This window comes from Bacillus rossius, chromosome 16 (assembly GCF_032445375.1).
Source record: "Bacillus rossius redtenbacheri isolate Brsri chromosome 16, Brsri_v3, whole genome shotgun sequence".
In the NCBI taxonomy this organism is placed as follows: Eukaryota; Metazoa; Arthropoda; class Insecta; order Phasmatodea; family Bacillidae; genus Bacillus; species Bacillus rossius.
The window spans coordinates 17574475-17591580 of record NC_086343.1 but is presented as its reverse complement, the minus strand read 5'-3'; the positions used below and the strand labels follow the sequence as shown (position 1 = coordinate 17591580).

Sequence of the window (17106 nt, the reverse complement as noted above, 5' to 3'; positions counted from 1 at the left end):
GAAAATTTTAGTTCCCCCAGCAAAGAAGTTTCACTTCATAAACACCTTTAATAGTACATAACTACAACCTCAGAGTTGTACCATTATGTCAAACAGACCAACAACTTTGAAGCAGCATACCAATAGAGGTTCTGCGAGAATAATATGCGCTGGCAAAGGATGTAGAAAAACAGGCTGGAGAAAGTGATTGTGATGAAGAAGGAAAAATAAATTTATTATTTTTCGGTAGAGGGGACATCCGAAAGTAGGGGTTGGCCTCAATTTGATGTCGGCCTGTATTCGGGTTTATGTGGTACCTCAGTGAATCCCTGTTAAGAAAATTCTGAAGGTACGCCAATCCCTCACTTAGCACGTCTTCAAATTGTGCAAATTAATTTTGCACTGTGCTAATTTTACTGCCTCAGTCTTGAATAGCCTGTCTGTAAATTTCAGTTAGCAAGAAATTGCTACAGTAAAAAAAAAAAAAAAAAAAAAAAAAAATCAGGTATGATGCTATGAAGTCTGCTTCAACTCGGTAAACAACAGATGTGCCATTATACGAGGGGGGCAAGAGATACGCGTGTAGGTCTGACTACGCTATCTGCTGTTGTACAAACATCAGCTGTGGCAAGTTCAGTGGCGGATATTGGTTGTAAAGAACCAAATGTTTTTACGTCTGCCCTTATGCCACCGGGCCGTACCGTCACCCGGCCACAGACCTGGCTGTGATGATATTGGAATCGTGGCTTCCAAGTGAGAGCGTAATGCATCGTGTTCAACTACTTGAGACAAAACTAGAAGTTATTACTGCGTCCAGAATGTCATGAAGGCCACAGTTACGTTGGTTGCACTTTAGTTTTAAGCAAGTTAACTGTGTGCCTAATCATATATGTATATCGTAAATAAGGACTCTATCAAACATTTATCTAAATTTGATGCTGTTGGTTGTACTAGCAGGAATATATTTGACATTAGATACCAGAACAGAAATAAATAGATGATCCACATGGAAAAGGTTGTTAAATGAATGGTGTAATGAAAAAAGAATCACGAACCTTACAGGATTGATGTGAACCAAGTGGTGATACGCAAATAAACACTTTAATTTTTAAGTACATAACCACCTATCTTCCGTTACGTGGTGTTGTATTTGTCCTACAAAGGATTTGATGGTAGGCTAATAAAGATAAATGTTGTGACGTATTTATCATTGTTTGTTAATTGTTTTTTATATTACGTGAAGAATATTTACCTACATATTTTGGAACACATTAAGTAAATTAGCCTCGCTATTCGTGGAGACTAATGCTTAAGAATATGCGTTTTAAAATAACCCAAACATTTTTAGGAACGTATTAGTCGTGCTAAGTGAGGGATTGGTGTAATTATAAATTTAGACGTTTTAACAGGAAAATTTTTATTAAAATGGAAAAAAATTGTATGTATGTATGTATAGGTCCATTGCTAATTTTTTTGAAACTTATTATGCAGCAAATATTCTTAAGACACTTTTATAGTATTGTAATAATAAAAAAATTGTATGATACTTTTACTGTTAAAATAAATTGTGAGTCAATTTTATTGTTTTACAATTGAATCAATATTAATTTGATTCTGATAATCAGATTTTCATATTCCTTTTCATATTTTCATTTTTTCAACTGTTGTATAATTCAGTTTCTAGAAGTTGATAATGGATCTAAAAATATTTATCTGTATAAATATTTGCATGTTAAGGTGGTGATGTGTGTTATATTGTTTGATGCAATTATTTTATGTCTAAAAACATAAATTTTTGTAAAATAAGCATTACCTATGTGACTGATAGGGATAGCTATTTATTACTGTAAAGAAATTACAGAATATATAATGTGGTAGCTTTTTTGTTATAGTTAGTAGATTAATAAAATTTCTTTTGTTTCTCTTGTTTTGTATTTTCATCATGACAGCTTTGGTCATTGCTTCGGATGAAAAATAATAATCACTTGTGTGCAGAGCTATTACATATTACATATGTAGTTAATTTTTATTAAATTTGGTGGCATGTTAAGTTAATTGGTCTGCGATAGCTTAGAAGCAAGTTTATTGAACCTGAAATTTCCAGGTCTTTATTGTTATAGTCTGTGTCTTTTTAATCACTAATATTTGTACATATCTCTTGTTTCACCCATCTTGCTATACTTCACATTAAATCTAAGCTAAACTATTCACACATTTCACTGTACTCTTGACCTGACAGTGACTTACGCTCTTGATAGTCTATTTTCTGCTCTCCAACATTCTAGAACGGTACTTGAAATTTTTTATTTTGCGATGTTGTTAACTTTAGCCAGTTGGTTTGCATTGGTGAGGTCAGTACCCCCATTGGTCACTCAACAAGGTAGCTGCGATGTGACAGCTGTGCGGAGCAAGAGATAGTGAGTAAGGGGGGAGGGGGGGTCTAGATTAGGGACAAGTGTAGTGCTTGTAACTTGTCGGCCAGCAGTTTTTGAACTGAACTACCTGGCCTTGGAATTCTGCAGTTGGGAAAGAAAAAAAAGGGACCAATATGAAAGTAAATCATGGACTCGTACGGATCACCAACATGTGGAGATTGTAAGTTTTGTATACAAGGGTACAAAACAGGCTTAAACTAGTTGATGCATTTTAAATAAAAATATTCCATACTAATCGTCCCTGCAATAGCAGCTTAAGTACCACTGGTGTGCTGTTTCCATGCAGCTGTGATGTAAGTACATACTGTAACTTAAGAAAACCTGTCATCTAAGACAAATATTGCATATAACTCAAATTTTATACACTGAGAGAATTCAGCTCTTTCTGGCAAAACCTCGTCAATTTTTAATTCCACGAGGTTGGTTCTGTATCCAAGGGCGTATCCAGCTCAAAATGGCGTCTTTTGGGATTCAACCTCTTTTCAATAGTTTGTTAGGATTGGTTACCAATTTTCTAACTACAGCATGTACTTTTTTTACTTCATAAAGGGGGTAGCTACCCTTCCCTGTGCCCCCCTCCCAACACATATGCCCTTAGTACTAATTTTTCCAGCCAGTGATTTGTGTCATGACCTGTAAAATAAATTATATTGTTATAATTTATAAAATTTAAAAGCAAATTCTCCATTTTCTTATGAAAAGATTAAAATATGGTATTTATGAACCATTATGTATGTTCAGCCATTAATAAAAATAAATTATCATTACATAGTTAGGTACAGGTACCAAGCAGTGACATCTATTGTAAATGAAGTAGTTAATTTACTTAATAATTTTACCCCTTTTTTTATTGTCAAACAAAGTAATACACAGTGATAACATTTAAAGTTATATTTTGCATTTTATAAACAAAGTTGATCCATCCAGTAGATATGTTATTTTTATGAATATGCAAATATCCAGACATTTTTAACTCAAGCATAATTCACCTTGTCATTATAATTTATCTTCAAGAACTGATGTTTTTATTCACTGTCCTTGTAATATTATATATCAGTTGTAGATTTCCCAACAATTAATTTGTTAGCTCTTCTGAATTTTCCCCTGTTAATGTATATCATCACAAATAAATATTCTTAATGAGAGCTATTCTCTCATTAAACGGGAAACCATTAAACATACTACCCTAGGTTCTGCCTCATTATCTGCATGTTCTCCATCACACGGTTCTGTATTCCTTGGTTCATTTCCGTCATCATTCCCGCCATCCGCTGCTGAACTTCTGTCATCCTCCTTTGCATCTCTTCTCCCACCTGCTTCACCTTCTGAATGTCTTCCGGATCTGGAAAGAATAGCATTTTAGGTTGGTTGCAAGGCAGTTTTAACCCCTCCGGGATTCTGAAAAAGTTTACTTTTCTGTGCTGAAGCTATTACTTTTTTCTTTAAATATATAGTAAGTAATACGTAGGAACAAGATTATATGGTGAATTGCGATAAAACCGAAATAACACCGCAAAGCATGTCAATATACCATATACCGTATATACCCGAATCTAAGACGAACCCCAAACTACAGCCTCATGTTTTCAGGAAAAAAAATTTTTTATTGTATTAAACACATGCCAACAAATTAGATATAAAATTGAAAATATGAATGTTACAAAGGATTTCAACCACCACTTTTGAAATACTGTTAGGCCTAACAGTTTATGTACAAACAGAAATAAATACCTATATGGCTGGTACTGTAACTGTTGGGAGTTTCATTATGCTGAAGAAGAAACTAGTCGATAAGATGGGCGCCTTCTTGTGCTATAGAACCTTCAAAAAACATCGGTCGTAACATGTGAAGCCAGTAATTACTGCACAACCCGAAAACATTGACCCAAGATAATTATGTTTACCTAAAAAATCAGTGTATCTGAATCTAAGGCGACCCCTTTCTTTGAATTATAAATTACGGTAAAAAAATGTCGTCTTAGATTCGGGTACATACGGTAACACCGAATTTTAAGTGTTCTGGCACACACACACATATTTGAACAATCTACAATAATGGGTATTTACAGTGATTGCTCATCAAAAATGTACGTAAAGTGTGAAGTGAACCTTTTAACATGTTGAACATCACAGATGGGATGACGGGCATTTGTTACCTATAATAAGCTGCAGAATTCATAATTTTGGTACAAATATAAATCTAATTATAGTAGTAGGTTTAAGAATTAGGTTATTTTGAAGATGTACCTACTATCAAGAAATTTGTTGTGCTTGTGTGCGTGAATTCATTGGGAGAAGCCACCAGCCGGGTGCGTGGGTGGTAGGCAGGGCCGGTGCAAGGTAAATTGGCGCCCTAGGCGAAAAACCTTAATTCCCCCCCCCCCCCCCCCGGTTGGACACCACAAAAAAAAAATTGTCCTTGCCTAAAAATACATAACGTAAGCCTAATATTTTGTCAACAATCAAATGTAAGCAGGCTTGTGTTTTTTTTTTACTTATTACAAATCATAAACAGGTCACAGTGGACTTTAAATAATTACTTATATCAATATAAGTATTCCAAACTGTTACAAAAATCCATTTTCATCTAGTTTCAATAATCGTTAAACATATTACATCAGCTGTTATGTGTCGTGCTGCGCCGCCCCCAGCTACTTGGCGCCCTGGGCGGTCGCCTGGTTCGCCTGTATGGACGCGCCGGCCCTGGTGGCAGGTATCGTGACACTCACCGCTGCAGCTGTAGGTGGTGGTGGTCTTGCCGTTCACGGTGCTGGTCTGCTGGGTGCAGCCGCGTCCGCCGCCGCTCGTCACGAAGCTGCTGCTCTGGATGGAGTTTCTCCGGCTGGAGTGATCGCTGGTGATAGAGCGTGCCTTCACGTTCCCTGCAAAACAGGGAAAAACCCCCACACCTTCAGCATCCCTCGTCGGACACCTTTCTTCTGTTTCTCGCCGAGGACACCCAGGGTTTTTAGTTAATCACCTATCCCCCGCCATCCCAAGATCCATTCCTTCCGTCAATGCTCAAATGCTCCATCATCCTGACACCTCTAGAAGTCTCTGACGACCCTTGTGTTGGGGGGTTGCACCGCCTTCGGGGAAAACGTACAGAGCAGAAAATGTGCAGAGCTTCAGAAGAATCCACGCAATTTAAAAATTGCTCTAGATATCCGAGTTGTGTCTGTTTGCGAAAAAACATTTAAAAAATCAACGAGGGAAGATGAGTAGTTCTGTTCCTGTATTTTGTTTTTAAACTGTATTTTTTAGAAGAGTAACAGAGTAACAGAATGTTAACAGATTAATTTTTAGGCTATGAAACACATGGTACAGATAATTTCAAAGCACTAAAGGGACTTGCTTTATGCCTTTTTTTTTTTTTTTTTTTCATTTATTTTTCATGTGATGTTATGGTTACCACTCAAATCTCATAGTTGCCCCGTGCAGGAAAAAAAAAAAAAAAAAAACCAGTTCAGATCCTTGCGTTGAGGCGGTACCAGAAGCACCAGCAAGCATCGTACTTAATCATCTCGCCTCGCCAACACAGATGCACCCACGACTGGGCGGGGGCACCTTAAGCCCTAACTCATTCATTTGCTGTTTGTTCAGTCACACTCGTGACCAAGCGATCAACACCCCCCCCCCCCCCCCCCCTTCCAGTCGGCCCAGTGCTTGCGTGGTGATTGGTGATCCAATGTAATTTTGAGTTCTCGGCGGCAGCAATCGCTAACGTGTCGTGCTCGTGCGACTGGGGTCGTGGGTTTGATCATGAGCACTGAGTCGTTTCCACAGCCCATGATCATGCGAGGTCGTGTCGCCTTAAGTCCTGTGTGCATAACTGTGTGGTGTAAACCCTATAATCAGAAAACAGTTAACCTTTTTCAGTGACACTTTGTCAATTTCTAAGATACACCTTTAATTTTTTTTCGTTGTATCGTAACTATTTTTTGGTTTTTTTTAATGGAAATAATATTATGCTATAATTATATTAACGTATAATTATTTAATAATACTTAAAATAATTTTCTTTTATTTCGTAGCCATGAAGTATGATGTCCATTAGAATGAAGGTACACCTTAACCCACATATTCAAGTTTTGATAAACTCTATGTATCATTGAAATATAAATCGTCCACACTTGAGTGGACAAATAGTTTTCCTTCTAACATTAGCATTATGAGGGGTTATGGGTTGCAGGGCTGCAACTAGAGACTCTGGCACCCGGGGCATGAATGGATTCATGCGCCCCCCCTCCTTTTTTTGCACATACCACACCAATAAAGCGGGGGGTCCGGGGGCCCTCCCACGGAAATTTGGTGCTATTTAAGCATTTTCCATACCTACATGTAACAGTTTCTGTGCTACTGTAACTTTCATGCAAAAACATTTTACTAGTTACCAGTTGTAGTAGGAATTACAATGCAAGCCGGCGATTTCGGCACCCCCACAGCTTTGCGCCCGGGGCGTATGCCCCGCTTGCCCCCCCCTAGTTGCGGCCCTGATGGGTTGTCACTCTGGATAAGGGAATAATGCAGTGTGTTCGGGTGTTCTTTATAATTTAAAGTAAAGTTTTTTTTAAACCATTTTCTATTTAAACCCACTGGTATAAAACTAAAAAAAAAGCTAAACCAGTGTTCTTAAGCCTGTGGCCTTTAAAAATGTTTTAGTCAGCATTATTTTTTGCTACAAAACTTGCTCACTCCCCAATTATGTCTTAGTATAAAGGATTAAATATAAATACAGAAAAAAAAAACACTAATTGATCAAAGGTCCAGATTTGTTATGTTTTTAAAAAATTAAAAATCCTATGAAAATATTTTCAACTTATGCAGGGGTGCCCACAAGGGGGGGTAATGACGCAGACTGCGTCATTAAAATTTTAGGGGGGGAAGGTGGTTAAAAGATGAGAAAAATGTATATATTATTTACATAATTATAGCTTCTAATGTGAAAATACGTTTCTGGTGCTTTGATAATTGAAAGGGATCTTGTAAATCAAATTGGCCACCCCGCACTTGCCTCAACAAAAGCAGTTTGGCATCTGTCGGTTCAGGATGGAAATATTACCTGATATGACCTAAATTATTATTAAAAAATCTGTTTTAATTACTAATGCAAAATGTGATAAAATATAATACTAAAAAAGTATAATATTATAAAATAATTGAGTTAATCATTGAGAAAATGGCATAAAAAAAAATTTTTTGGGGGGGGGGGAGCACCTCTGACTTATGTTTATTTTAAATCTTGAAAATGCTGCATTTATATGCAAATGGAGTTAACTGAGTGTTAATGTAATACACAATTTAAAAATGTGAATTTAATAATATAGTCTAGATATTTTGACATTTTAGTCATAAGTAGTTGAAAAAGAAAATTTTCAAAGACATCTGAAATCGCGCTCTATTCGTTGCATGCATCATTCGTTTGGGGGCACCTACATTCTACGACACTTCAGTTCAAGAAACTGTGGACACTTCATACAAAAAAAAAAAAGTAAATCACTCTGCTAAGCTGATGACGTGAAAGAAGGAAAACTTGCCTTCTGAGTCTGTGCAAGTCTTCACGGTCTGTTGATGGCCGTTCACCGAGGTGGTTGACACTTGGCAGGATGAGCCCTCAGGGCAGATCAAGCCGTCACAGTTCGTGAAAGACATGACTGGAACAAAAACAGTTACAAGATTACGTGTTCCGTATCTTCATGCAAATGCGCTACCAGTTTTTTTTAGGTCAAAAAATTAAGTTGTCACTTTCTTTGGCGTATTGAGTTTATGTTACCAAATACCCAACATCTCTGATCGCACGCAAGGAACGCTAGAAAGCATTCCCTATGCCTATTTACACTTCAGAGATGAAACTAGAAAATAATAATATTAGTAACACTAGTATGCTCTTAAATGCTTCAAGCTTCTCATACAGCGAGACGAGTGCAGATTAGAGCTGTTAAATGTTTTTGATACATCAATAATGACAATAATAAATCATCAGGTGTCATTAATGTTACTTTTATCTAAAGCAAACAACCAACAATTAAATTTTAAAGCATGTGTGGTGTTTACTTAATATTCCTATGTTTTAAATAAACGCTAAAGCACGTCATGTCAGTTAATATTTTGCGAAGCTTAAGTTATTTTTTTTAGTAAAGTTTTTAGAGTGTTACGTAAAATGCCTTACCACCGGTGTCAACAGCACACAACATTGACAGTATGCAACATAGTCGGACTGCTGCTGTTTTCGCCATCATTTTCAGGTGATTCTGCACAACAAAAAGACACATGTTAATATACTTCACTTCCTAATTAATTTAAATGTAAAATTATTTTGAAATACGGCAATTACTCGAGATGATTTAGCGTATAAAATTTTAACTGCTGAACCAAACCCTTTTTTCGACAACACCTCATATCGCCACCACGTAATGAGTTCCACTTTTCCAGATATTTTTGATTTAACCTAGATGGTAAATACCAAATAGATTTATTTGCGGTCGTTTCATTTTTAATGCATTGCAAGATGGATAATATGTGTGAATACCAGTTTTTAAATATTTGACTATATATGTGTGTGTATCTTTCAATACGTACAGATAATTCAGTTCATCTGCTCTTCAACTATTTCATTTTTTTTTTTTTTTTTTTAAACTTTGCAATATTAAAGTAAATGTCTATATTGAAGATAACGCTGCCAATTTAGCGCCCGGAGCACAAGCCCCTTTCTGCTCCCCCCCTCCACCTAATTCTGGGCATGGAGCAGCTGTTTCCCTTTCAAAGTGGCAAAATAATAATTAAAAAACCAAGGGGCTGTATGAAAGATGTTGAACTGCAGCAAATTTACCCCCGTCCCTCTCCATTTTGTTTTGAGCTGGATATGCGCTTTGGCCAATGGCGGATCCAGTGGGGCGGCCATAGTGGCTTCCCCCCCCCCCCCCTTCCCAACTATCCACATTTTCCGTAACAAACAAATACGAATAATTTTTTTCAGTTTTCTCCATATTCCTTATCATGGTTTACAAAACTTACTGAAGTATTTTTTACTGCAGTGCTATAGGTGATAGGATTTTTTTTGAACCACAGATAAAATGTACTAAATATTTCAATTGTAAATGTACTACAATTGTATTAGAAAATTTAATTTTTACCCTCTCCTGAACCTCACTCAGGATCCGCTATTGTCTTGGGCCCAATTGTAGATGTCACAAAAACGTAATTCAAGTTGTCCAAATTCTGGAAAGTCGGGGAAGTTGGAATTTTGTCAGAGAAATTCAGGGAAGTTTCTTTATATCCTGAAAAGTCATGGAAATCCCCCCGGCGAAAGTAATTTGAGGGGGAAGTATAATGCTTCGCAGTGTGCTATAGCCCAGACTGTGAAATCATCCTACTTGGGTATGATGAAGGCAGGGTATTCTTTATATGTTTTTATGAAACGGTAAAATATTCAAATCATTTAAAATAGATATATTTGTCAGAAAAAAATTCATGCAAATTTAACTACAGATTTGTGTGGACATCCTGTGATTTTTATTTTTGTTGTAAAATGAAGTGAAAATTAACGCAAACATTATGCGTGTCATGATGAAACTATCATATCTGATATTGGGATTGAAGTTTAAAATGATATCCTCGTGTCCGAACGCAGGACTTGTGGTGGCCATCGGCACTAGCAGTTTCAGAGAACCGGCACCCATAGGTCGCGCGACAATGCGGAGGGTTCTGCAACAGGCAGTACCCAACAACATATTTTTTTTTAATGCTACAGTTTGTCAGCCTGACAGTTTCTGAAGTTCACAGCACTAACCTTTATCTATGGTTCACAGATAAATTTGTTTCGCGTCAAACACAACAACGGGCATGTGTATGAAACTCGCTCCACGAGCAACAATGCGCTACCGGCCGTCTCGGACAACGCACCCAGTTTTGCACCGTTCAGAGCGACGTGTTGCCACGTTCGTGTGTGCTTCACGCTCTTCCAAATTACAGAGGTGCATTTCGGGCATGGCAACGACGGGTAGCACCCCGTAGAGAGACACGATCGGCCTAAGCGTTCGGCTTGTGACGCATCCATCTCTCTTCCACTCACGTTATCACGTAAAAATTATCGTCCGTAAACCGACTTTACAGACAAACCTCCCCCCCCCCCCCCCTTTTTTTTTTTTTTTTTTTTTTGTTATTTGCGTGCGTTTCAAAGACTCGGCGAACTCTGCAAAAGTATTTCACGCTGGAGGGTTTTAAGTACAAAAAAGTCGAGGATGGAATAATTTCACAAACATGCCTCCGCGGGAGCGGATGATGAAGTGACGGCAGCTCACCTGACGTTCCCTGGAACGGACGCTGTTGGGGTCCGGTCCGACGGCAAACAGAAGACTGTCTGGCCGGGCGGGGGGGATCCGAGCACGCAGTACATACACTCCCTCCCTCTCTTCCCCTCTCCCTTTCGGACGACTCAAAGCGCGCTGCTGATAGGTCACGCCCGAGCATTGCGTCCCGCCAAGGACGAACCAATTGCAGAGCGCGACGTGACGCGTGGTCGGCGTGTGTCCGCGATAACAGAGCGCTTTTTTTTTTGACGTGACAACGTGACAACGTCTAATAAATAAATGAACGCCGGCTGCACGCACGAAAAAGTGTCCCGTTACGCTCATTGTACGCTTGCGCCGCTTCTATCTCTCTTCCACACGATTGGAACGACCATCGATTTGACTTTTTTCGAGGCACTTTAAAAATTGAAACACTCCCATGCGTTTCCTACTTTTCCTAATCACCGTCCTATCCTTAAACAGAATAACACAGATTGGAAGAAGTTAAATAGCAAACATGTATAAAAGTTATAGTTAAAATAATCTCTTCGTTAAAGTAATAAACATATTTGAATTAATGAGTGCAAATAAAAGTAAATTTATCAATTAAATTGTAGATTTCATTTCACTCCTTCTTTGTATCCATACAAAATTGTGATGATTCAATAAAAATGATTCAATTTTATTCATAAAAGTATGCAATCATTTCATCAATGTTTTGTTATGACGTCACGTTAAACTATCGTCCGTAAACCGACTTTACAGACAACCGATTTTTTCTATGCACGAGTTTACCCTGCTAGTAGGACGAAAACGTACAAATCCAAATTGCCAATTGCTATTCCAAATACAAAACATTATTTGGATTATTTATACAAACACTATAACATCATCTGTAAGTATATAAAACACTCAGGTATTCAGAAGCGAAGCTGTTCTGTTCATAGCGAACTCCAACTGTGCACGGGACTGAAATCCGCCAATCACACCGCCTGCATAAAAAAAGGGGGGGGGGGGGGAACTGGCCAGGTGTCCTGCCAATGCGCGATCTTCCGCCGCGGGGGAGTGACCAATCACACGCAAGGCCCTTCCAGCACGCAAGGCCCGCATCAGAGCAGGCTTCGGCCTGAGACACACCTAGGTCCTACCCTAACCTGGACCCTCCCCTACACACTTAGAATTAACTTAGGCTAGGAAAAAAAAAAAAAAGCCCGTCTACAATAGTCCGAACCTGTGCGTGGTCCGTGTCCTTATCCGAATGTGAGTGACGTCACATTGTCTCACCGAAAACTACCCTGTCCACAATTGCGATGTCCGATGTCCGAATGTATTGATTTCTAAAGTTGCTACCAGAGCGCAGTAAATGTGCCAAACAAAATGTTTTTGTTTATTGTTTTGATGCTTTGTAGTTTGATATTGAACTTATGAAAGTTGTGGGAGTTCAATATTATATATTTATTCAGTAAGGCAAAGTGACTCTTCTTGACTTACAACACCTTCCATTTCCTTCAATAACAAAAACAAACACCACGTTTTCAAACTGGAACCGGAAATTCAATATCGTGAGTGTTATGTTCTTTTTCTGTGTCCGAAGTACACAGGTTAGGACAAAAAGTTCAAATTGACAAATGTCTTTGGACCAGGTAGGTTCGGGATCTTCGCCCACTTGACGCATGACGTCAGAGGGTCACGTGGACCAATCAGCGACGAGTGTCCTTCGGACACAGTTTAGGACATTGCTATTGGAGACGGGCCTTCAAAGGAACTGCCACTCCATTTCACTTCTGAATGTCCAAGCTTTCTGTGACATAAACAAACAAACAAAAAAGTTTGCAAAATCAGCAATAAAACGAACATATATCGTGGGTTTATTGGTCAAAGTTGTTAGTCCAATTTTTGTAAGTTTTTGTAAGATTTATCAGATCTACTGCGAATAAAACGAATTTAGTTCTGAGCATATTTATAATGGCTACTTTATACATCAATGAATTTTTCAAGTACCGTATTGCCTCATTTTTACAACAAAATAGTTTACCTATTTTTGTTAGCAAATTTTTTACATTAATCCCACGATATAAGTTCGAATGAATATAATAAAATAAATAATAACAAATATATATTGTTGCTAACGACAGTGGCGGACCCAAATTCGAGTTTTTGGGAGTCATAAAAAGTCATTAGAAGGCTGTTTCAACATTTTTATGAAGAAATGAATACATTTAAAATATGAAACTCAGACATGAAAATTAACGTAGAATTCTTTAAAAATATGCTCAGCGTGATAAATATACGCAAATTGTGTTTTCAACTACATTTCTTGACTCGAATTAGGCTACACGCAATTTCCGCATCCGCCAGTAGAATTCGCTGCCGATATAACTACGCCGACTATAATAACTCGTTTTGCAGAGCGAAATTTGAAACCATCTAATGAAACGGCTCCGATAAAAGCGAAAACGATTTGTTCAAATACTAAACCCCGGCTTTGAACCTGATTTTTGACAACAAATTTTATAAAGAAAAAATACCCATCTTGTTAAAATTCACTAAACAGTTATTACTGTAAAGTTTTCCCTTTGGCTTTGTGAACTTTGTTTCGCACCATTCGCCACAGATGGCAGCACCGTGGTGAAGCATTTCCGTTACACAAGACTTCCGTCGCATTCACATAATTTCTCTTGCCAATAGCCGTATACCGAAAGCTAAGATGTTACACATCAAAATTGAACCGACTTCATAGGTCAGGTTTGAAGTCCGCAAATTTACGAAGATAGCCGTTAATTTACGAAGATTCCAGAATAATATGTAACCAGCATTCTTCGTAAATATTGAAGGTGAAAAATTTTAACAGTGTATGGCACTGCATGTCGTTAAGAAACCACAAAAAATATGAATACACAAGTGAGAAAAACAAGCCAATAATAAGCTGATGTCAAATGTTGAATGAATAGACAATACAGCGAATTTAGTGGAAATTATTTAATATTTTTTATTCGCACATTAAAACCAAATTTACCCCAACTTCATTTTCATATGGGTATTTCGTAATTATATATATATAATATTTTACATACATAGCCTAAGTGTTAATTCAGTAACAAACCGTGCCGAATACCATTGGCGTAGCTGTGTTCATAAAATTGGGGGGGGGGGGGGGAGGGGGGACAAATAATGATTTTGATGTCATGTAAACCCATTCCCCTTTTACTAAGACGGGGGGTCCGGGGGTCCTCCACCGGAAAATTTTGATTTTAAAAGTGCAAAATAGCGCTTTTGAAGCAATTTTTGTATCTAACCATTGGATTATTATTGTTTCCTTAAGATAAAATTTGATGAGTGAAGAAATTACAAATAAAGTTGGGCAGAATAAAATTATAAAGTAAAAATATCACGATCTAGAAAGTTGGGGGGGACAGCCCCTCCACCCAAAAAGTTCAGGTGGACACGTCCCCCCTGTCCCCCCTGGTTCCTTGCCGAATACATATGTTGCGAAGCTACGTCTATCTTTAAACTAAATTGATCCCCGCCCCTTAGCAGCAGGCAACCAACTTCACTTGCCGAGCCGCTCACGAGCGCGCGGAGTCGTTTTGTATCCGGCGCTCATAACGTGGCGGGAGGTGTCGGGACAGGTTAAACCTCCTTCAAGCTTATGGTATCCTGATACTTTCGCTGTGGTCGAACGAAAACCTTGCCCGACCGAGCTGAGCGCCGGCCGCCACGCCTATAAAGAAAGTTTTTTTATTATTTATTATTATTTATTTATTGTAAAAAAAAACATTGTTTTTCATACATCTACTACACAAAACAAATCGTGACATACACCCGTATAAAACAAGAACTTACTTACACTCGACCTCAGAATACCATCTCACTCCACCAGCCAATATGTCAAAAACTGCAATTATGTGGGCATCTATCTGCTTGTATAATAAATAGTCTACCTCAGCATGTTAAAAATATCAATAATAAAAAAAATTGCAATAGAGTTTTAAAAAAAGCAGAAAAACTGTTTTTTTCTATTCCTGCAAAGATTTTGAAGACTTCATAAAAATTAAAAATAATAGTAAAGATTTTATAGGATAATTTCAAACCCACTTGTAATTTATGCTATTACTATCTTTATTGCATACTAATTATGTGGTATATGTTCTGTTTCACTTTTAATTATACTTTCAGTAGTTTCATATGCTGTAAATTAATAACTTATAAGTAAAATGTATTTGTATGTTTTTTTTTGTGAAATTGTATATTTTGTGTTTTTGTTTTTTGTGAAATTGTATATTTTGTGTTTTGTTTTTGTGAAACTATATATATATATATATATATATATATATATATATATATATATATATATATATATATGTACTTGACATGTATCAAACCCCAGAAATGGGGGTCAAGGATATATGAAATAAATAAATAAATTTCCGCAATGTTTTGGAGCTATGGCGAGGTAAAAAAAAAAGTGACTTCCACTACGTCGCAGTATTCCGTTTCATTGGCAATTAATTCCACATTACGACTTCCTTCCTCCGATGACCGGGTGGACTTTCACCAGCCAATCAAAAAACACTAGAATCGGATTTCCTTATCTATGAACAACATGCCGGAAAACGCCCGTTTCTAGCCAGTAACACACTCGGGACATGCCAACTTTCGGCAGACCAAAGAAACTGACCCACATGCTGGCTGATTACGTGTAACATTTTCTTAGGCCGTGACCGAATTCAAGCAGCATACAGTTGCGCACTCGCGACCTCGCATATTTACTTAACTTGCCCCCCCCCCCCCCCCCCCCTAATCACACAAGCACAAATTTCAAACTCTTGACAATAAAAACAAACATGCTAGCGAGTCTTTCAGTACTAGCCAGAGACGTGTAACATCTAACCTCGGTAACAAGCAAATACCTGTGTTCTCATTTAGCAAATACACTTATAATTAGAGACCGGAAAAATTCGCAGAATCATTCGGCGATAGGCTAGAATTCAAACACATATACCTTTTAGATAATTTTGCTATTGGCTTACTGTTCATTTGGACGAATCTCAACCAGTTATAAACCCTCAACCAAAGAAGGATCGAATCACAGACAAATCAGCTGAGACGACTTACAAGACGGCAGCCAATGAACTTGCGTTATTTTCCCGTGTACAGGAGGTATGTGTGGTCTATCCCTGAAGGCCATCGAAACCGCGAATTTTTCCGGTCCCTACTTATAATACGAGACTCGGAGACGAAATTTAACGTAGAATTCTTTAAATAATTGCCGAGCGTGATAAATATATACGCGAATTGAGTTTTAAATTACACTTCTCGACGCGAATCACACGTAGTTTCCGAACCCACCGCTAGAATGCGATGCCTGAGCAGCTGCGTCGACCATTCAATCAATCGATTTGCATAGCTAAACTTTAAACTGTATACTTTATAATAATACTGCTCCGATAAAAGCGGAAAATATTTGAATAAATACTTAACTAAACCCAGGATTGGGCCCGATTTTCGACAATGAATTTTGCAGAAAGCGCCCGTATAATATCGTTATTTGTTAAAAAGATAAATATATCTGTTTGTTATATTACTGTAAGAATAATTAACAATGTGATGCCAAATATATTATTAGCACAGAAAAGCGACTACCACATGATAACTTGTACATTTATCCACAATTATAACACAATGCCAGCAGTAGCAGTAAGTATCTAATAATTAAAGTATTTACATTTTGCAGTACACAAAAATTTTTGTGTTAATAGACAGAGGATTATTCTTCAAGAAAAATAGTTTTACTTATGGTAAACTATGAGTAAAAAAATTAATCTATTGATATTCGTGTACATCTCGAGACATTTAAATCCTTAAAGGGCCCCCCTTGAAAACTCCTTAATTTTCATTAATGTAAAAAAGTACGGACAATGCTAGCCCATGTATGCTGATTCTCATAGAGCAAGGAACTGGTTGAATGAAGGTACCTTTTTAATTTTTTTTACAATGTAAACCAAAGTCGCGTGCAAAATGTACACGAACAATAAATACCTGTGGGCGGATTGGGGGAGAGGGGTTAACGAGGCAGGAAACATAACTTCCTGTCCTGGAGGTAAAATGTCACCGATTACAATATTGGCGTGCATGACAACCCGCGTTTTTTTTCCTTTCCTTTTTTCACAGTTGCTAGAGGACGTGAAGCAAAATCCGTTGCAGTAATTCTCGCCACAAGTTACGTGCGATCTATGTTGGGCATCCCTTTTAAACAAGCGTAAGTATTCGTGTCCTACAAACTTCTACTATTGCGTCATATTTTCTAGTCCCTACGTATACATAGGAATTGGAAAAATTCACTGTGTCAATGACCTGCAGGATAGACTCCACGATCCTCTATTTACTCGGGCAAATAACGCCTG

General features: G+C 37.7%; 1 protein-coding gene across 1 annotated transcript; it reads right to left on the bottom strand.

The window, feature by feature from the left end:
• Positions 1–3244: 3244 nt before the first annotated feature.
• On the bottom strand, positions 3245–10811 carry LOC134540248 (uncharacterized). The gene is made up of 5 exons (XM_063382869.1): positions 10715–10811; positions 8584–8665; positions 7952–8068; positions 5144–5296; positions 3245–3756 (listed from the first exon to the last, which is right to left on the bottom strand). Exons 2-5 carry the CDS (start codon positions 8651–8653, stop codon positions 3596–3598), a joined length of 501 nt encoding a protein of 166 aa, XP_063238939.1. The 5' UTR covers positions 8654–8665; positions 10715–10811; the 3' UTR covers positions 3245–3595.
• Positions 10812–17106: the final 6295 nt, after the last annotated feature.